Genomic DNA, 22,707 nt, shown 5'->3' with positions numbered 1-22,707 from the left:
GCTGTAGAAGTCAGCGAAGATCATACATTTCAGGGAACCAAGTGGCCAAATACATTAGTTTTACTTCTCAATCCAGGGCTAAACTGTATATCCCTTAACCTTTATAACCAGAGCAGAACAGCCTTGAAACAACCTGTCATACCTGATTTCATGGCAGCACTAACAACACATGATTGAGTTATATGCTTTAAATTTGATTTAAAGTGTCACAAATCACATTCTAACAGCTGCATTCATATACACTATATATACAAAAGTATGTGGACACCCCTTCAAATTACTGGGTTGGGCTATTTCAGCCACACCCCCGTTGCTGACAGATGTATAAAATTGTGCACACAGCCATGCAGTCTCCATAGACAAACATTGGCATTAGAATGGCCTTACTGAAGAGCTCAGTAACTTTCAACGTGGCACCGTCACAGGATGCCACCTTTCCAACAAGTCAGTTCGTCATATTTTTGCCCTGCTAGAGCTTCCCCGGTCAACTGAAAGTGCTGTTATTGTAACGTCTCAGAGCAACAAGGGCTCAGCCTCAAAGTGGTAGGCCACACAAGCTCACAGAACGGGACTGGCGAGTGCTGAAGCGCGTAGCGTGTAAAAATCTCCTGTCCTCGGTTGCAACACTCACTACCGAGTTCCAAACTGGAAGCACTGGAAGCAACTAGAAGCAGCGTCAGCACAAGAACTGTTCATCGAGAGCTTCTTGAAATGGGTTTCCATGGCCGAGCAGCCGCACACAAGCCTAAGATCACCATGCGCAATACCAGGAGTCGGCTGGAGTGGTGTAAAGCTCACTACCCGCCCCAATGCATAGAGCCAACTGTAAAGTTTGGTGGAGGAGTAATAACGGTCTAAGCCTGTTTTTCATGGTTCGGGTTAGGCCAGTGAAGGGAAATCTTAATGCTACAGCATACAATTACATTCTAGATGATTCTGTGCATTCAACTTTGTGGCAACAATTTGGGGAAGGCCCTTTCCTGTTTCAGCATGACAGTACCCCATGCACAAAGCAAGGTCCATACAGAAATGGTTTGTGGAGGTCAGTGTGGAAGAACTTGACTGGCCTGCACAAAGCTCAACCCCATCAAACACCTTTGGGATGAATTGGAACGCCGACTGCAAGCCAGGCCTAGTCGCCCAACATCATTGCCTGACTTCACTAATGCTCTTGTGACTGAATGGAAGCAAATCCCCACAGCAATGTTCCAACATTTAGTGGAATGCCTTCCCAGAAGAGTGGAGGCTATTATAGCAGCAAGCGGGGACCAACTCCATATTAATGCCCAGGATATTGGAATGAGATGTTCGACTAGCAGGGGTCCCCATATTTTTGGTCATGTAGTATACTTCTCCCAAATGGAGGCACAGTTTAACTTAGTTTTACTGACAAAAAAGACATCTTGATTTTATTTTTCATTCTCTGATGCTTTATCCAACAATAAACTGGGTAACGCACTGAGCTCATTCCATCTACCACTAATCTGTCAGTTATATTAGACAACATATGGGCTGGGTTTTAAACAGAGTGTTTGTATATCAGAAGCCAACTGGTTTGCACACAGAAAATATGAAAAACAATTATGCTTTAGGAAAAAATGCCTTATCAAATTCCCTTGCAAGGCAAGGTGTTACCTTTCATTCTCATAGCTGTTTATTTTTTTGTTGCTTCAAAGGAGAAAACAATTTAATACAAAACAAGATACACAGCTTTTGAACAAGGAAATAGGATATGGGAAATGTTTATGCCCTTGAATTTTTTGCCATAAATGGATGGACCATGGTCCATTGTAATTGCTGATATGCAATGTAGCGCTCTGAAGTACAATTTTTTTAAATTTCAATTACCTCTGTGAGGTCTAATATCTTATTATTTCCACATTTTCTGTCTTACCGGAGGCAATTATTAAATTCACTTTTACCAGGTAGCTAGCACTGAAAATAATTGCGGGTCACAAAGGGCATTGGCTTGTCTGAATCCTGCAAGGCTGCACTCCAAGTAGAGCTGGTGGTGTTGCCACTTTGAGCCAACAGCAATAGCAGGGATTATTAGCTCAAGCCTGTACTCTGAACCAGCCTAGATTCAGAGGTATAGCCCTGAATCTTGACCATGTTGCTGTGATTCACAGCACTATACAATGTAGGCTACTTCCATAAAAACAGCAGCAGAGACAGTCCGGAGCTTGATCCGTATACTGAAGTCTGTTACATTTCATATCACGGTGTAGCAAAGACATTTATTTCAATGCAATGATTGTGTTCCAAAACATTAGCCATTGGTAGCTTACTCTGGATATTTATTGTACAATGCTGTTGATACAACACCTTAGATCACTCCAGAAACCACCTCAGTGATTTAGTCAAATCAAATCAAATAGCATTTGTCACATGCTTTGTAAACAACAGGTGTAGACTAACAGTGAAATGTTGACAGGCCCTTCCCAAAAATGCAAAGAGGAAAATAGAAATAATAGAACAATAATAACAAGGAATAAATACACAATGAGTAATGATAACTTGGCTATATACACAGGGTACCAGTACAGAGTCAATGATAACTTGGCTATATACACAGGGTACCAGTACAGAGTCAATTATAACTTGGCTATATACACAGGGTACCAGTACAGAGTCAATTATAACTTGGCTATATACACAGGGTACCAGTACAGAGTCAATGATAACTTGGCTATGTACACGAGGTACCAGTACAGAGTCAATGATAACGTGGCTATATACACGGGGTACCAGTCCAGAGTCAATGCTATCTTGGCTATATACACAGGGTACCAGTACAGAGTCAATGATAACTTGGGGTACGAGGTAATTGAGGTAGACATGTACAAATAGGTAGGGATAAAGTGACTAGGCAACAGGATAGATAATAAATAGTAGCGTATGTGATGAATCAAAAGATTAAGTGCATTTCTCTTGCAAGTGTTTTTCAATTACATAAAAAAAAATGTTTTAACCTTTATTTAACTAGGCAAGTCAGTTAATAACAAATTATTATTTACAATGATGGCCTACCAAAAGGCAAATGCCTCCTGCGGGGACGGGGGCTGGGAGTAAAAATAAATTAAATAAATTAAATATAAATATACGACAAAACACATCACGACAAGAGAGACAACACAAAACTACATAAAGAGAAACCTGAGACAACAACATAGCAAGGCAGCAACACATGACAACACAGTATGGCAGCAGCACATGACAACACAGCATGGTAGCAACACAACATGACAACAACATGGTAGTAACACAACATGGTAGCAGCACAAAACATGGTACAAACATTATTGGGCACAGACAACAGCACAACGGGCAAAAAGGTAGAGACAACAATACAAACACGCAAAGCAGCCACACCTGTCAGTAAGAGTGTCTATGATTGAGTCTTTGAATGAAGAGATTGAGATAAAACTGTCCAGTTTGAGTGTTTGTTGCAGCTCGTTCCAGTCGCTAGCTGCAGTGAACTGAAAAGAGGAGCGACCCAGGGATGTGTGTGCTTTGGGGATCTTTATCAGAATGTGACTGGCACAACGGGTGTTGTATGTGGAGGATGAAGGCTGCAGTAGATATCTCAGATAGGGGGGAGTGAGGCCTAAGAGGGTTTTATAAATAAGCATCAACCAGTGGGTCTTGCGACAGGTATACAGAGATGACCCGTTTACAGAGGAGTATAGAGTGCAGTGATGTGTCCTATAAGGAGCATTGGTGGCAAATCTGATGGCCGAATGGTAAAGAACATCTAGCCGCTTGAGAGCACCCTTACCTGCTGATCTTTAAATTATGTCTCTGGGTAGGATGGTCATCTGAATCAGGGTTAGTTTTGCAGCTGGGGTGAAAGAGGAGCGATTACGATAGAAGAAACCAAGACTAGATTTGATATGCAGCTTTGAGAGAAGGACAGTGTACCATCTAGCCATACTCCGAAGTACTTGTATGAGGTGACTACCTCAAGCTCTAAACCCTCAGAGGTAGTAATCACACCTGTGGGGAGAGGTGCATTCTTCTTACCAAAACACATGACCTTTGTTTTAGAGGTGTTCAGAACAAGGTTAAGGGTAGAGAAAGCTTGTTGGACACTAAGCAAGCTTTGTTTTAGAGCATTTAACACACATTCCGGGGAGGGGTCAGCTGAGTTTATGACTGTATCATTTGCATATAAATGGATGAGAGAGCTTCCTACTGCCTGAGCTATGTTGTTGATGTAAATTGAGAAGAGTTTGGGGCCTAGGATTGAGCCTTGGGGTACTCCCTTGATGACAGGCAGTGGATGAGACAGCAGATTTTCTGACTTTATACACTGCACTCTTTGAGAGAGGTAGTTAGCAAACCAGGCCAAAGACCACTCAGATACACCAATACTCCTTAGCTGGCCCACAAGAATGAAATGGTCTACCGTATCAAAAGCTTTGGCCATGTCAATAAACATTGCAGCACAACATTGCTTAGAATCAAGGGCAGTGGTGGGTCTTGCGACAGGTATACAGAGATGACCAGTTTACAGAGGAGTATAGAGTGCAGTGATGTGTCCTATAAGGAGCAGGGAGCTTTCTCTACCCCTTCGCATTGAGGACCTTTAAGGTTGCAGTGACACATCCATAACCTGAGCGAAAAGCAGATTGCATATCAGAGAGAATACTATAGACATCAAGAAAGCCAGTCAGTTGATTATTGACAGGTTTTTCCAACACTTTTGATTAACAGGGTAAATAGAAATAGGCCTATAACAGTTAGGATCAGCTTGATCTCCCCCTTTAAATAAAGGACGAACCATGGCTGCCTTCCAAGCAATGGAAACCTCCCTAGAAGGTTACAGGTTATTAAGGTTGGAGATAGGCTTGGCGATGATAAAGGCAGCAACCTTAAAGAAGAAAGGGTCTAAACCATCTGACAAGATAGTTTTTTTGGGGTCAAGTTTCAGGAGCTCCTTTAACACCTCGGACTCAGTGACTGCCTGCAAGAAGAAACTTTGTAGCGGGGCAGGGGAAAAAGAGGGAGAAGCATCAGGGATAGTCACATTAGAAGGGGTGGGACATGAGGAAATGTTGGACGGGCAAGGAGGCATGGCTGAGTCAAATAGGAACCCTGACTTAATGAAGTGGTGATTAAAGAGCTCAGCTATGTGCTTCTTGTCAGTAACAACCACATCCTTAACTTTAAGGGACATGGGCAGCTGTGAGGATAGATGCGGCGCAGAGGTCAATGGAACTCGACCCAGACAATGGAAATGCATGGGGGAAAGTTGACGAATCTCCTCATTGCCCCCCAGCAAAATGACCCTACATTTAGATTACTGTTTATATGTGTATTTCACACTATTTTGAGGTAAAAATGGATGTCAATCCCAATACATGTTCTTGTCATTGTCACTAATCAACTGTATTGCAGTTAAAAATGACTTTGATTACCCTACCACCACCGATTTCTGTATGCTAATTATACTACTAGCTTATACTGGACAAACGGTAGTCAGCATTTAGCAGTCACTTCTTCTAGACCTGAAAAGGAACAACTTCTAAATGTTATGAAAACAGCTAAATATATCCAAATAGGACTTAGTAACCACATTGTGGATCTGTTACAATACATCAGTCATGACGGAGTTGATGAATATCCACTTTGTTAGATCAGATTTGTTGAATGGGCGCCAATCCAGCGTCCTTCTTTTATCCCCCACGGTCTGCGTTCCATTGACCTCTTTACCGCATCTATAGGAGAACCCTTTTTGATTCCATGGTAGAACCTTTTTGGTTCCATGTAGAACTCTCTGTGGAAAGGGTCCTACATGGAACCCAAAAGGGTTCTACGTGGAACCAAAAGGGTTCTACGTGGAACCAAAAGGGTTCCACCTGGAACGAAAAAGGGTTATTCAAAAGGTTCTCCTATGGGGACAGCTGAAGAACTCTTTTAGGTTCTAGATAGCACCTTTTTTTCTAAGAGTGTAGGAGAGCCATTTGGTCCCAAATTGACCATACCTTAATATTACCTTCCCTTCACTGTCCACTTCTAGTTAATAATTCATACACAGGGATATTGGATTTCCACATTCTGGGTCCCTGCTAAAATAACAAATTCATCATCTCCTTTTCTGTTCCATTCACACTGGGTTTCACACTGGGTTTTGGACACATATATAAGGTTGCACCAGGTTGCACCTAACTAGTGAGAGCATTATGACTTTACAGAGGTACAGAGGCTTGTAATCAGTTGAAATTTTCTTTGACATTTTTTAAAAGTGTGCCATTTTGTATTTGCAATAACAGTGGACTTTAATTTGAGGTGTTTTTTATACAATATAATGAAAATACAAGAAGTGTTAAATCAGTTTATAATGTTCAGCTTATAGTAAAAAGAAAATCATTTGGATTGTGATTTAAAACATTCGCTGCTGACATGGTTCAGAGCTGTTAGTGCTGTAATTGCAGGGCACGAATGCATAAACTGCCTGTTTCTGAATCTTATGGACAATATAAATGCAAATCATCAATCAATGTGGACTGTCTGTCATGTTAGGACTCTGAATATGCAGTTTTATGTTTTGGCCACCAGAGAGCTGCAAGAATCCATCCATTTCATATCACTATGCAGGTGTGGCAAACTAAAACAGTACATAAATGCATTTTAGACTGTGGCAGTGTAAGTGATTTTTCACATACTTTCATGATCTTATTCTTGGAATAACATCCATTAAAAAGTGTTTTTAAAAATAAATTGTAACTTTAGTAAAGTATTTGCAATATGTCTGCAACCTTCCTGCCTGCCTAACTTGGCTAACCTGCCTCTGAGCACACTACTGGAATTCTGAGATCATTTGTATACCTTGTAAAAGTTACACCATAGCACACCCTTTCAAGTATTGTTCTTTGAAAAAGGTGCACTCAAGGTACTGTCAGATCAAAGCTCAAATAAATTCTTCATTAATGGGTGTTTTTCCTTCTCAGAGATGGTTGTTATAGTCCCTTTTGCTATACTTGACCCGTTCCTCTAGTCTGTGCATTCTTAATGGCCCATTGCAGTCAAAAACATTTCCTGTGGTTTATATATACTTCCAGACTATGAGGTTGGAATAATACCGTGAAATTGTGAAAATGATGATAATGCCTTATTAGTGTAAGTAAGAGCTGTTTGAAAGGACCTCCTACATTTTTCCTCTGTTTTGGTGGGATGGAGTTCTGGCCTGGCAGTAAATTAGTTAATAGACCAATAAGACAGGAGGTTCCAAGCCTCTCTGCCAACAACAGATCATTTTCAGTTTTCCCCTCCCACTCAGACAACAAAATTCTTACTTGAGAAATTGTTCTTTGCTAAGAAGATAGTGTTTTTGTTTATTTTTTGACCATTTGAATTGAAAACAATCACAGTAAGGTACTTAATTGTTACCCAGAAACAGCTGCATTGGACCTTTAAATAAATGTTGGTTCTGTAATTCATATGGTCATACATGTTTAAAAAATGGAACATTATATCCCTCCTAACATATATCGTACCACTCTGTCTTTGGACTATACAACCAAGCAGATATTACACAGGGGAACCAATCAGAGAAAAGTTATCGCAGGTATTTTGCTGATATGGTTCATTACGATAAGTAGCCTATACTAGAGAACAGTGAAGTTTGAAATGTAATACTTTTGCTAATATTGGTGATTGTTCATGGAACAATAGATGGCTACAACCATCAAACTAGTAGTAGTAGTTTAAGGGATAATACAAAAACATGGTGTCCCACATTAATGTTATAAACTTATCGTTCTATTTATCGTTATCACATCAATTCAGGCAATTTATCACGATATGGATTTCTGTCCTTATCGCCCAGCTCTAATCAGTACAATCTCAGCAGTCATATCACAAAATATTCCTTTTTGAAAGATGCTGACCATTATTCCTAACTTTCTGAGAATATTAATTCCCTCAATCCCACCTGTGGATAATTCTTAGAAATCACCAAATTGGCAATTTGTCTCCCTCCTTTGATTATCCTATCCACCAAACATAGAACATCAACCAATGTCAGAAAGCATACAGTTTACAGTTTATACCGAAAAATAAAGATCAATTGGGAAAAAACAATCACCATTTTGACACTGCATTGAAATACTGTTATCATTATAATAACAATGCAGGTTGCTACAGTATTTGTTATACCCAGGAGCATGCAAACTACACAACAAATCGACTTGGTCTTGTTGTGCAAATACACATGATAACACTCACTCTCTACACACACGTACACATGGATTTTGTATTGTAGATGTGTGGTAGTAGGGCACACTTAATGTGTTGTGAAAAGTGTTATGAAATGTAATGTCATGTAATATGTTTTATTGAATATAACTGCCTTAATGTTGCTGGACCCCAGGAAGAGTAGCTGCTACGTAGGCAGTAGCATATGAGGATCCTTAATAAATACAACATGTCAGAATCTGCTCTATGTGTAAATGGTCGCTCCGTGTAGCCATACGCTTTGTAGTAAGCTCTCCCTAAGCTATGAGATCACACAACCTTTGTGTTTTAGTGAGGATGTCTTTGTCCTTGGGTTATAGAACGTTCTCTCTTCCTCTCAGCCTCCCAGAGAGAGCACATCACGTCAAGAAACCAAATCCAATACGACTGAGCCCATCTTGTAATGGACATTGGTATAAGCTGCTGTTTATGTGGCCTTGAGGAGGACAAGGATAGCTGTTAAAAGACTAATGCTTCTACCATTTAGAATGTCTATAAGTGTATCTTTTAAGAGGCTGAATATATGTAGAATGTTTCATACTAGAAGGGTATTATTATATAAACTATATGATAGGTGATTATGCTCAGCAACGTTCATGACACGCAGGTCTATAATCCATTCAATCATTAATAAAATGAGCTGGATTTATACAGTTACTTAAGTGTGTGTGTGTGTGTGTGTGTGTGTGTGTGTGTGTGTGTGTGTGTGTGTGTGTGTGTGTGTGTGTGTGTGTGTGTGTGTGTGTGTGTGTGTGTGTGTGTGTGTGTGTGTGTGTGTGTGTGTGTGTGTGTGTGCGTGCGTGCGTGCGTGCGTGCGTGCGTGCGTGCGTGCGTGCGTGTGACCCTTCTGTAGGTTTGTTGTCACCACATTCTAATCCAACTTGGCAAGTAGAAGCTCGCAACAAATCCATTGATTAGTATTCATAGGCATACCAAAATAAGCTCACTCAAACCACAAGGCAGGCTTGAGGGAACATTACATGCAACATTATTTTTCACATGTCCTTTCCTAGACTCTTAGAAAAGAACGTGCTATCTAGAACCTAAATGGGTTCTTCAGCTGTCCCCATAGGATAACCCCTTGAAGAACCCTTTTGGTTCCAGGTAGTATAACACTTTTGGGTTCCATGTAGAACTAAAAAAGGGTTCTCCTATAGGGACAGCAGTAGAACCCTTTAGGAACCCTTTTATCTAAGAGTGCACGGATTGACAAAACATTTTCACCCAAGTGTGTGCAGTCTTTGTCCAGCATGTCCCGAGAATTGATGATGTTTTCACATATAACATGGAGATGAAAACACACACCTCTACTCACTGAATGTTTCATTGTGTTGGAACAAAGCAAAAGTCCATGTTAAATTGTGACAATCAACTGTAATGGCTCATTTATTTTGTGTAAATTAATTTTAGGAATGCCTTGAGATGTTTGATCTGTACCATCTAATTTATTTCCATTTAAACCAATTTGTGTAAGACAGCTGTTGCCTTAAAGAAATTCAACCTAATTCCATTTTGGCCATGCATTTCTCACCTGCCACAGATGTATTGTCAAAATACTTTTTGTCTAGTAAAGGGAATAGAGTTGTGACAATACATGGACACTAATGCACGGTAGACTAAGACCTTGCATTTCATTCATATTAACAGGTTTATTGTGTTGCCTATCTAACTTCACCGTATTTATGTCCCGTGTAGATCAGTTGTAGAGCATGGCACTCGCAACGCTAGGGTTGTGGGTTCGATTCCCACGGAGACCAGTATGGATAAATATGAAAACGTATGCACTCTGGAAAACGTAAGTCACTCTGGATAAGGGCGTCTGCTAATTGACTAAAATGTGTCTGCTTGTTTCCACACGTGAGACATTTTCAGCACCAAGGACAGCGGCTGACGGAAAAATATTCGCTGTAGCCTACTACAACAGCGCATTATCATAACAGTGTTGAGATTTGTTGTTTGCGAATAGTCTGTCTCATATGACCAATCGTGTTTCAGAGGGGCGGGGAACGCCACGCAGTCTCTCTGTAGCTAAGGTGGCTGATTCTCCAGGAGGGAGTGGGATGTGGAGAGATGTGTTTATAGCTCTGAATTTCAGTTCTCAGTCAAGCATCACGTGTAATTGAAGAGATTCCTTACGGATTTTCTTGCGGTAGCCTACCTATAAAGAGAATTACTAAGTAGAAGAGAGACGCGCATTCCGACCCTCATCACTTTTGTCGTCTCACCTGCACAAGCGGTGAACAGGAGAGGTACCTTATCATGGATCAGGAGAAATGCTTACCGGAGCTGATGGCCGAGAAAGATACGCTGGACTCCTCATTTGTTCATGCAATGCGTCTGCTTGCCGAAGGTAACGTGTCATTGTTTTGGCCGGTCTTTATCGCTACAATTATCAATGTGTTGTAGATTATTTTATTGGTTTTGTCTACCAGTCCATTGTGTCCACAGGCATCACATACAGTATGTTGGGAGATGAAGGGGTGGATACCTGTACTGATTAGCTACTGCGTATATATTACGCACGAGACTGAAAAGTGTGGATTTACTGATTGAATTGAACCAAAGGTGTGTTAAAATACATTAAAACGAGCTATATAACTTATCTATTCAAAGATTCCTTGTTGGTGTTGGTAGTGCCATCCAAGAGAAAATACAAGACACTTTAATCATAGCTTGTGTTACTGGATTTGTAAGGGAGACAGATAGTCAGAGAAACTTTCCCCAATAAAATTCAGCCTCGACCTCAACTCCATTTTACTAAATAGTAGGCTACAAATGTTTCCCCCAAAATTGTCATGCTTGTCACTTCATGTCAGACTATCATCAGCGACCCTCAGATGAAGATAAGACAGGGAATGGTGCACACACACACGCACACACACGTACGCGCACGTACACACACACACCAATATTTAGAGATTTGACTGTGTGAATTACAGGTCAGGGTGTTCTTACACCTTGAAAGGGGTGTGGGTTTGTGTTCCTACACAAAGCAAATATGACCTTGGTGATTCCTTTATAGTGGGGCTTTGCCATCCTACATTCCCATCTCTGAGACCTGAAATAGCCTAAATATTGCCCCCAAACCATACCCTCGAAGCCAAGCTTTTATGGTTCAGTGGTGATGACTGTGAACTTTGGGAGCACAAATTATCTGTTTTAAACTAAATGGAATCAAAGAACATCTACAGAAATATATCGGGAGAGCTTCAGGACTGTATTTTGCTGAGTGGTTTTGACTTCAGTGAAACCTGGCAAGAGGCCAACAATAAAACTATTCAGCTTGTTCAGCTCTTTAAAGGTGCACTATGCAGAAATCTCTCTGCCATTCCCTGGTTTCTAAAATTCGAATAGTTTGCATAAATTCATTTTATTTGACAAAACAAACAACTATAGTGTAGAGAATTATTGTACCATCTAAACCACTGTGAAATACACTACCGTTCAAAAGTTTGGGGTCACTTAGAAATGTCCTTGTTTTTGAAAGAAAAGCTCATTTTTTTGTTCAAAAATAACATCAAATTGATCAGAAATACAGTGTAGACATTGTTAATGTTGTAAATGACTATTGTAGCTGGAAACGGCAGATTTTTTATGGAATATCTACATAGGCATACAGAGACCTATTATCAGCAACCATCAGTCCTGTGTTCCAATGGCACGTTGTGTTAGCTAATCCAAGTTTATAATTTTAAAAGGCTAATTGATCATTAGAAAACCCTTTTGCAATTATGTTAGCACGGCTGAAAACTGTTGTTCTGATTAAAGAAGCAATAAAACTGGCCTTCTTTAGACTAGTTGAGTATCTGTAGCATCAGCATTTGCGGGTTCGATTACAGGCTCAAAATGGCCAGAAACAAATAAATTTCTTCTGAAACTCGTCAGTCTATTCTTGTTCTGAGAAATGAAGGCTATTTCATGCAAGAAATTGCCAAGAAACTGAAGATGTCGTACAACGCTGTGTACTACTCCCTTCACAGAACAGCGCAAATTGGCTCTAACCAGAATAGAAAGAGGAGTGGGAGGCCCAGGTGCAGAACTGAGCAAGAGAACAAGTACATTAGAGTGTCTAGTTTGAGTAACAGACGCCTCACAAGTCATCAACTGGCAGCTTCATGAAATAGTACTCGCAAAACACCAGTCTCAACGTCAACGGTGAAGAGGCAACTCCGGGATGCTGGTCTTAATTTTTAAGTAACCCCAAACTTTTGAATGGTAGTGTATATTTTCCATAACCAAACTAATTGTATTTTCAGCTGTTTGAAGCTGGAGTACAAAACCAAAAGTAAAAGACGCAAAAACAAAACTTAAGCACGGAAGCATAGAAATAGCACACATAGAACAGATCTTCCGCTTTGTATACTTGCTTTCAATGAGAATGACAGATCTACAACTGACATTTCTATGTGAATTTGTCAGGTCGCCCCAAAAAGTTACATATTGCAGCTTTAATCAGACAAAAAAGTTGATGTAATTCAGAAGACCTCTAAGCCATGTGTCATTACTGGCTTTAAAAAAGGTTATGCCTCAGTTAACCATGGTACAAACGTGCTATTACCTCCACTGCTACCACTGTACCAGCAAGCTGCCGCTGCTATAACTGTACCACACCGTAACCACAGCTGCCAATACGACTGAAATTATACCAATGATATCACCTATACTGTCACAGATCCCTCCAGAACTTTCATTATGCACACCTGTCCCCTATTCCCACTGATTAGTACTTGTATAAGTGTGCCCTTTGGTTTCCATTGGGCTGTCGATTGTTGTTACAATGTCCGTTGGTATGTGTGAGTACCTGTGCTGTGTGTTTTGGACTTTCGTGCCCTTGTGGATTGCGCAGATGATTACGTGTCTCGTCCCGTGTGTTAATCATTGTGCGCGTGTGTTATTTATTCGAGGTACTCCTCGCTCTTTTGTTTGGGTTTCAACCCTGTGTTTTGTATAGTGTTTATTTGGTCTTCGTCCCCGTGCCTTTACACGGCACGCCGTAATTTGGGTGCAATAAAAAAAACTATTACGCATTCCTGCGTCTGTCTCCCGATCCTTCATACCAACGTGACATATAGCTCTTCAGTTATGTTTTCCTTACATTTGTGTAGTTTATGCATTACGAGTATGTGTACATCATGTACATCATTGCACTTTTTGTTTTAAATGCATCCCTAGTCGGAATAATCTATGGGAATTTGTATATTAGACTAGCTATTACTAATGTCTGAAGGGAAGAAAATAGTCCATATGTGTGTATAAATTCCTCCTTCCCATTAACTGGTAGAAATAATTAGCCGGTGATAATCTACATGGTTGATCGAGATGATATCTCTTCCCATGTTGAAGTAATTGAAGGATTTCCACAAGGGTTCTAATCAGTAATTTTCATGGAGGCACCAGTGAAATTAATTAAATTGGCAATTGACATTTGTCTTAAGGTGCATGTGATAAGTGTATATCTCTTCATAATGTTTTAAAAGTTTTACTCAAAGGGATGTAGACATTTAGGGCTATTTGCTGGTGGATTTGTTGCAAAGAGCACTGGGTTGGTTTTGTTGTGCGTGTCAGGTAGTGGTAGATACTGTGTCCTACAGATGAGAATGCTGTTGGTTATCTGCCATGTATGTAGGACGTCTTTTCACCTGGACTAGTTTTTTATCAATGCTCACCAGTATTCTTCAGTATAGTCATAGATCTTGTGTGGTATGCTTGTACTGTATCTGCAACGGCCAGAGCCTTTGAGAAAATAAGCACTCACATTGAGAGAGCCAGTGTGCATTGTCAATTTCACATTCTCAGGCAAGAGGTCGCCTACCTCTCACTGAATCAGTAAGTGTTTCTATGTTCTTAGCAGAGGACCTGGGGATAGTGTGGCGAGTTATAGTGTATTGAGTTCACAGGAGGCTGGTGAGGGGGGGAGGGCTCTTAAAAATGTCTGGAATGGAGTGAATGGAGGGGTATCAAACACTTGGAAACCTTGGTGCATTTACAGTGGTTGGCTGGCCTGGCATTCAACCCTTTGTGCCCCTATAGACGATGACAAACATAGTGAACCTCAATTACTTAAGGTGTATTATAAACTGGGTGGGTTGAGCCCTGAATGCTGATTGGCTGACAGCCGTGGTATATCAGACCGTATACCACAGGTATGACAAAAAGTTTATTTGTACTGCTTTATTTACGTTGGTACCCAATTTTTAATAGCAAGAAGGTGCCTTGGGGGTTTGTGATATATGGCCAATATACCACAGCTAAGGGCTGTGTCCAGTCATTCCTCGTTGTGCCGTGCTTAAGAACAGTCCTGAGCCATGGTATATTGGCCATATACCATACCTCCTCGGGCAATAATGCTTAAATGTAGGATAGTAAAAGTAATGATATGAATAACTGTCACGTTCCTGACCTATTTTCTGTTAGTTTTTGTGTGTTAGTTGGTCAGGACGTGAGGTTGGGTGGGCATTCTATGTTTTCTGTTTCTGTGTTGGTTTTGGGTTACCTGGTATGGCTCTTAATTAGAGGCAGGTGTTTGGCGTTCCTCTAATTAAGAGTCATATTTAGGTAGGCGTTGTCACAGTGTTCGTTGTGGGTGATTGTCTCCTGTGTCCGTATGTCTGTTCGTACCACATGGGACTGTAGCGTTTGTTTGTTTCGTTTCGATGTCGTCTGTTTTCCTGTACGTAAGTTTATGTTTAGTTATGTAAGTTTATGTTCAGGTTGCGTCAACGTCGTTTTCTTATTTTGTAGTTTGGAAAGTGTTTTGTTTCGTTTCGTGTGCCATCGTAATTTATAATAAAGATGGCTTATTTCCCTGAGCCTGCGTTTTGGTCTGAAGATCCTTCTCTCCTCACCTCTTCCGAGGATGAGGAGAGCGTCACCCGTTACAGAATCACCCACCAACACGCTAAGACCAAGCGGCAAGGGAAAACGAAACGGAGTAAGGGACAGGAGAGAAAGGAGCAATGGACATGGGACGATGTTTTGGATGGAAAGGGTTGCTACACTTGGGAGGAGATCCTGGCTGGGAGGGATCGCCTCCCATGGGAACAGGTGGAGGCATTGAGGAGAGCAGAGGCTACCTGGGAGAGGAACCGGAGCTATGAGGGAACGCGTCTGGCACGGAAGCCAAAAAAGCCCGTGAGTAATTCCCAAAAATTTCTTGGGGGGGGGCTAGGAGATAGTGGGCCAAGGGCAGGTAGGAGACCTGCGCCCACTTCCCAGGCTTACCGTGGAGAGCGGGAGTACGGGCAGGCGCCGTGTTACGCAGTAGAGCGCACGGTGTCTCCTGTACGAGTGCATAGCCCAGTGCGGGTTATTCCACCTCCCCGCACTGGTAGGGCTAGATTGAGTATTGAGCCAGGTGTCATGAGGCCGGCTCAACGCGTCTGGTCTCCAGTGCGTCTCCTCGGGCCGGCATACATGGCACCTGCCTTACGCATGGTTTCCCCGGTTCGCCTACATAGCCCGGTGCGGGTTATTCCACCTCCCCGCACTGGTCGGGCAACCGGGAGTATTCAACCAGGTAAGGTTGGGCAAGCTCAATGCTCAAGAGTGCCAGTACGCCTCCACGGTCCGGTATTTCCGGCACCACCTCCCCGCCCCAGCCTAGTACCTACAGTGTCTACACTACGCACTAGGCTACCAGTGCGTATCCTGAGCCCTGTTCCTCCTCCACGCACTCTCCCTGTAGTGCGTGTATCTAGCCCGGTGCCTCCAGTTCCGGCCCCACGCACTAAGCTACCAGTGCGTCTCCAGAGCCCTGTACACACTGTTTCTTCTCCCCCTACTAATCCTGATGTGCTTGCCCTCAGCCCGGTGTCACCAGTGCCGGTACCTCGCACCAGGTATAGAGTGGGCTTTGAGAGTCCAGTGTGCCCTGTCCCTGCTCCCCGCACTAGTATGAAGGTGCGTGTCCTTAGCCCGGTGCCTCCAGTTCCGGCACCACGCACCAGGTCTACAGTGCGCCGTATCCGGCCAGAGCCATCCGTCTCCCCAGCGCCATCTGAGCCATCCGTCTCCCCAGCGCCATCTGAGCCATCCGTCTCCCCAGCGCCATCTGAGCCATCCGTCTCCCCAGCGCCATCTGAGCCATCCGTCTCCCCAGCGCCATCTGAGCCATCCGTCTCCCCAGCGCCATCTGAGCCATCCGTCTCCCCAGCGCCGTCTGAGCCATCCGTCTGCAATGAGCCTGCAAAGCCGCCCGTCTGCCATGAGCCTGCAAAGCCGCCCGTCTGCCATGAGCCTACAGAGCCGTCCGCCAGACAGGAGCCGCTAGAGCCGTCCGCCAGACAGGAGCCGCTAGAGCCGTCCGCCAGACAGGATCTGCCAGAGCCGCCAACCAGACAGGATCTGCCAGAGCCGCCAACCAGACAGGATCTGCCAGAGCCGCCAACCAGACAGGATCTGCCAGAGCCGCCAATCAGACAGGATCTGCCAGAGCCGCCAGCCAGACAGGATCTGCCAGAGCCGTCAGCGAGCCATGAGCAGCCAGAGCCGTCAGAGAGCCATGAGCAGCCAGAGCCGTCAGAGAGCCATGAGCAGCCAGAGCCGTCAGAGAGCCATGAGCAGCCAGAGCCGTCAGAGAGCCATGAGCAGCCAGAGCCGTCAGAGAGCCATGAGCAGCCAGAGCCGTCAGAGAGCCATGAGCGTCGAGAGCCGTCAGCCTGCCATGAGCGTCGAGAGCCGTCAGCCTGCCATGAGCGTCGAGAGCCGTCAGCCTGCCATGAGCGTCGAGAGCCGTCAGCCTGCCATGAGCGTCGAGAGCCGTCAGCCTGCCATGAGCGTCGAGAGCCGTCAGCCTGCCATGAGCGTCGAGAGCCGTCAGCCTGCCATGAGCGTCGAGAGCCGTCAGCCTGCCATGAGCGTCGAGAGCCGTCAGCCTGCCATGAGCGTCGAGAGCCGTCAGCCAGCCATGAGCATCGAGAGTCGTCAGTCAGCCATGAGCTGCCCTTCAGCCTGAAAAGGCTAGATACCCAGAACTGCCCATCAGTCCAGAGCTGTCTCTCTGTCCGGAGCTGCCTTTCAGTCCGGAGTTGCCCCTCTATCCTGATCTCCCTCTCTATCTTTATCTACCTCTATAGTCTTATCTATCCCTCTGTCTTGGTTTATCTCTCTGTCCCGGTATTGTCATTATTAGATTTGTTATTAGGAGGATTTTGTGGGGGAAGTAAGAGGGTGGACATTCTTGGAGGGAGGAGGCTAGGATGGATTATGGTGGGGTGGGAACCGCGCCCGGAGCCTGAGCCACCACCGTGGTTAGATGCCCACCCAGACCCTCCCCTAGACTTTGTGCTGGTGCGTCCGGAGTTCGCACCTTGTGGGGGGGGTACTGTCACGTTCCTGACCTATTTTCTGTTAGTTTTTGTGTGTTAGTTGGTCAGGACGTGAGGTTGGGTGGGCATTCTATGTTTTCTGTTTCTGTGTTGGTTTTGGGTTACCTGGTATGGCTCTTAATTAGAGGCAGGTGTTTGGCGTTCCTCTAATTAAGAGTCATATTTAGGTAGGCGTTGTCACAGTGTTCGTTGTGGGTGATTGTCTCCTGTGTCCGTATGTCTGTTCGTACCACATGGGACTGTAGCGTTTGTTTGTTTCGTTTCGATGTCGTCTGTTTTCCTGTACGTAAGTTTATGTTTAGTTATGTAAGTTTATGTTCAGGTTGCGTCAACGTCGTTTTCTTATTTTGTAGTTTGGAAAGTGTTTTGTTTCGTTTCGTGTGCCATCGTAATTTATAATAAAGATGGCTTATTTCCCTGAGCCTGCGTTTTGGTCTGAAGATCCTTCTCTCCTCACCTCTTCCGAGGATGAGGAGAGCGTCACCCGTTACAATAACAGTGTAGAGGTCAAAAGGGTTCTTGCTATGGTTCACGACACACTACTGGCATTTCTGTGAATTAATAATACCAAGTTAGTATTATATACTGCATATTAGCATGTACTGTGTGTAGTTCTACACTCTTATACATGTTTACAGTTATATGCATCATGCCAGGAGCTGCCATTCCCTCTAGTTTGGTGGTCAATGTTTCAAAGAGGTGTGGGAAAAGGTATCATGGAATTCTTACATTTCAGTAATTTAGCAGACACTCCTATCCAGAGCGACTTACATTTTCGTACTGCCCCCCATATTGGTCCCCCATGGGAATCGAACCCAAAACCCTGGCATTGTAAGTGCCATGCTCTACCAACTGAGCCACACAGAACAACAAATTAAAGTACATACAATGAATTTGGAAAGTATTCAGACTTTTTCCACATTTTGTTACGTTACAGCCTTTTTCAAAAATGGATAAAAAAATGGTCATTAATCTACACACAATACCCCATAATGACTAAGCAAAAACAGGTTTTTAGACATTTTTGCAAATGTATAAAAAAAAGAAGGAAATATCACATTTACATAAGTATTAAGACCCTTTACTCAGTACTTTGTTGAAGCACCTTTGGCAACGATTACAGCCTTGAGTCTTCTTGGATATGACGCTACAAAATTGTATTTGGGGAGTTTCTCCCATTCTTCTCTGCAGATCCTCTCAATCTCTGTCAGGTTGGATGGGGAGTGTTGCTACACAGTTAATTTCAGGTCTCTCCAGAGATGTTCGATCGGGTTCAAGTCCGGGCTCTGGCTGGGCCACTCAAGGACATTCAGAAACTTGTCCTGAAGCCACTCCTGCATTGTCTTGGCTGTGTCTTAGGGTCATTGTCCTGTTGGAAGGTGAACCTTGGCCACAATCTGAGGTCCTGAGCGCTTTGGAGCAGATTTTCATCAAGGACCTCTCTGTACTTTGCTATGTTAATCTTTGCCTCGATCCTGACTAGTCTCCCAGTCCCTGCCATTGAAAAACATCCCCCACAGCATGATGCTGCCACAACCATGGTTCACAGTAGGGATGGTGCCAGCTTTCCTCCAGACGTGATGCTTGGCATTCAGACTAAAGAGTTCAATCTTGGTTTCATCAGACCAGAGAATCTTGTTTCTCATGGTATGAGAATCCTTTAGGTGCCTTTTGGCAAACTCCAAGTGGGTTGTCATGTGCCTTTTACTGAGGAGTTGCTTCCATCTGGTCACTCTACCATAAAGACCCTGGTTGGTGGAGTGCTGCAGAGATGGTTGTCCTTCTAGAAGGTTCTCCCATCTCCACAGAGAAACTCTAGAGCTCTGACAGACTGACCAGTGTGTTATTGGTCACCTCCCTGACCAAGGCCCTTCTCCCCCGAATTCTCATTTTGGCCAAGTGGCCAGCTCTAGGAAGTGTCTTGATGGTTCCAAACTTTTTCCATTTAAGAATGATAGAGGCCACTGTGTTCTTGGGGACCTTCAATGCTGCAGACATTTGTGGTACCCTTCCCAGATCAGTGCCTCCATACAATCCTGTTTCAGAGCTCTACGGACAATTCCTTCGACCTCATGGCTTGATTTTGGTCTGACATGCACTGTCAACTGTGGGACCTTATATAGACAGGTGTGTGCCTTTCCAAATCAAGTCCAATCAATAGAATTGACCACAGGTGCACTCCAATTAAGTTGTAGAAACATCTCAAGGATGATCAATGGAAACAGGATGCACCTAATCACAATTTCAAGTCTCATTTTCGCTTTGTCATTATGGGGTATTGTGTGTAGATTGATTAGGAAAAATGTAAGGCTGTAACATAACAATATGTGGAAAAAGGGAAGGGGTCTGAATACTTTCTGAATGCATTGAAGACCTTTATAGTAACTACCATATAGGAAATGAGACAGGATCATTGTGAAATATGTCATTACAAACACTTTGATGTTTCATCTGACTCATGACATCAAGGCATGTAATTGCAGAGAGAAATAGAGAACCGCACCTTCAGAAAAATGGAGAACAGTCTGAAAGTGATGGATATTGTTGCTAATTTTGGATGTGCATTTCTCAGGATTAGGCATATTAACCAAAAATCATTGGCATCCTGTCATCTGAGTGTTAGTATTCTGCATTTCTGGGTGACTATTTTGTTTCAGGGAAAATGAAGGTGCAGCTTACCATTAGCCAATAATTATTCGACAACATTTGTATCAGTTGAGGTATTAGCTGAATAATTCGCTGTAATATTATCACCAGTCAATTGAAAGTGATAGCCAAGGAAAATATTGTAAGATACACCTCTTATGTTAAAGAGCACACATCATCTTTACATAAAAAATGTAAAAAAATTGGCATTATGGGTTTTGAACATAGACTCATGTTCTTGTCACGACTTTAGTATGCTAATGTTTCAAGTCATAGTCTACTTCTATCTGAGCTGTATGCGCAGTAAACACTGTAGTATGAGAAGTTGTATTGCACAAGCATGCTCATTTCCTCTGATCTGTAGCTAACTGCTTTTGTAAGAGTACTGTACCTGGAGACAGCTGTAAGAGTACTGTACCTGGAGACAGCTGTAAGAGTACTGTACCTGGAGACAGCTGTAAGAGTACTGTACCTGGAGACAGCTGTAAGAGTACTGTACCTGGAGACAGTTGTAAGAGTACTGTACCTGGAGACAGCTGTAAGAGTACTGTACCTGGAGACAGTTGTAAGAGTACTGTACCTGGAGACAGTTGTAAGAGTACTGTACCTGGAGACAGTTGTAAGAGTACTGTACCTGGAGACAGTTGCTGCTCCATTTGGTCGACAATATATTACGGATTCAACAGGTGACAAAGAGTCATGATAGTGGGTTAAATATTCTGTATTTTGTTTAATTTAGTTTATATATGCAGTGAAGATTAATCATAATGTCCAGTGATACAATCCAGAAATTTCATAATGCAGCATATTTTAGCAAACCATGAAGAATAATGATCATGTTTTGGGCCAAATTCATTTTCAGGTCCATGATTGTATAGAATGAGTCAGTGGCACAATTACAATCACCCCCCCCCCAAAAAAAAAAACAATGTGAGCTGTGAGTCACACCAGCATCATGTTGCCAATGGAAATGGTTAATGAGTGTCATTTGCAACTATAGGCTAGATGAAAATGAGATGAATAAGAATCCTCAGTAGTTGATTCACATTTGTACAACCACAAATAATGTCGGGGAATCACAACACCTGCCTCTATAAAAGCAACAACAACAATGCCCCAGACAGACCCAGCCATCGTTGTCGTCATAAGATGTCTTGAGATGTCTTGAGACATACATTTGAGACATCTTGAGATGTTTTGAGACATAAAGACTTGAAGATGTTTCTTAAGTTGTCTCAAGATGTCTTCACAAATATGTCTTAACCTTTTACTGCAGTGGGCTAAGTCAAGGTCAAACAGTGTTTCTTGGTAGACTTAAACAAATCCACTTTGAAACAAAAGTATACACCTCACACACATGGTTATGGGCTTAAAAGAAGAAGACACATCAGATATAGAGTTAAAATGTATTACATTTTGAGTTTGCATCCCAATATTACACTTTATATACATCACAGAAGACTGAAATATAACAAAACCGTTTAACATTGAAACACGGGATTTTCAGGAGGTTTTTGGAAATTATTTTTATTAATGATGAAATTATGAAAAATATTAGTAACGTTCTACCCAAGTGTCCACTAGAGGGCGATTTGGTAATTTGACTGCAAGAAAGGTCTACAAGGAGACTCAGCGAAAATACGTTTCCACAAGCAGTACCACAGATATTGAGATGAGCGAGTGGCAAGACTTTGTTCTCACACAGTCCCACACGGTATCTGCGCATGTGCACAAATTCGCGTCACGCTCTTTCAGCATGGTTGCTAGGGCACTAAAACAGAGGAGAAGTTGAGCCTTGTGATTCAACACTTAGTTTTTCTGGAAATTGACCCACTGTGATGTTTACTTTCTGCATCTACGTCATATCGCTGAGTCTACCTTTAAGACCTGTCTCAAGCCATGGTGAGGGTTCCCTTCTTTTCCAGTTCCTCTTTGGCACTAGTGAGAGACCTTGAGCCACAATTACTCCACAATTACTGTAACTCTAGGCAGGTAAAAACTGTTAAAATGTTGTATTTAGACTAGAGAATCAGTCAATTATCATTTCTCCCTTATATAAATACAAGGTGTGCAATCCCCGACCTAACTGGGAATTTGAAATTTGACCATTGGTTGTATAGCCTGCAGATATGGAGAATATGTTTGGCCTTTACTTTGAACATAAAAAAGTATAACATTTGTAAATGGTCTCCATGGATTGAAGTAATAATTTGGAAATGGCACATGCTTAAGGGCAGTTGAGCTGTCTGCTTATATTTTTATCTTGCAAATTTGACCGACCACGTATCGATCCCAGGTCATTCACTCAAAACCGCATTATCTTACTCTTATCCCACTGGGAGCTAGCACAGATTTCAGGTCTTAGGTAAGGTCAGGGTTTTTTTCTGGATCAAAATGGGGCTTAGGTGGTGGGCATGGGGGGGTTGTGGCTAATGATGTGGTTGCCGACCAAACATTTTAGAGGCCCTCCTGTTGGCCGAGTGACAAAATGTTGCTT

At 42.8% G+C, this 22,707-nt stretch overlaps 1 protein-coding gene across 7 annotated transcripts in view; it reads left to right on the top strand.

The window, feature by feature from the left end:
• The first annotated feature begins 10,100 nt into the window (after nt 1-10,100).
• Nucleotides 10,101-22,707, top strand: part of LOC139580471 (KH domain-containing, RNA-binding, signal transduction-associated protein 2-like) — a 126,934-nt gene continuing 114,327 nt past the window's right edge. For 5 of the 7 annotated variants that reach the window (XR_011676045.1, XR_011676043.1, XR_011676044.1 and 2 more), the window contains exon 1: nt 10,108-10,588. Coding sequence is in view for 2 of the 7 variants with exons in the window: in XM_071409205.1 (XP_071265306.1) it covers nt 10,498-10,588 (91 nt within the window). In the remaining 5 variants the exon portion in view is untranslated. Of the gene's footprint in view, nt 10,589-22,707 lie in introns of all 7 variants that reach the window. The other 2 variants (XR_011676046.1, XM_071409206.1) reach the window with 2 other exon arrangements.

The sequence above is a fragment of the Salvelinus alpinus genome, chromosome 7 (genome assembly GCF_045679555.1).
Source record: "Salvelinus alpinus chromosome 7, SLU_Salpinus.1, whole genome shotgun sequence".
In the NCBI taxonomy this organism is placed as follows: domain Eukaryota; kingdom Metazoa; phylum Chordata; class Actinopteri; order Salmoniformes; family Salmonidae; genus Salvelinus; species Salvelinus alpinus.
Note: the sequence above shows the minus strand (reverse complement) of the source record. Positions and strands in the feature narration are given on the sequence as shown.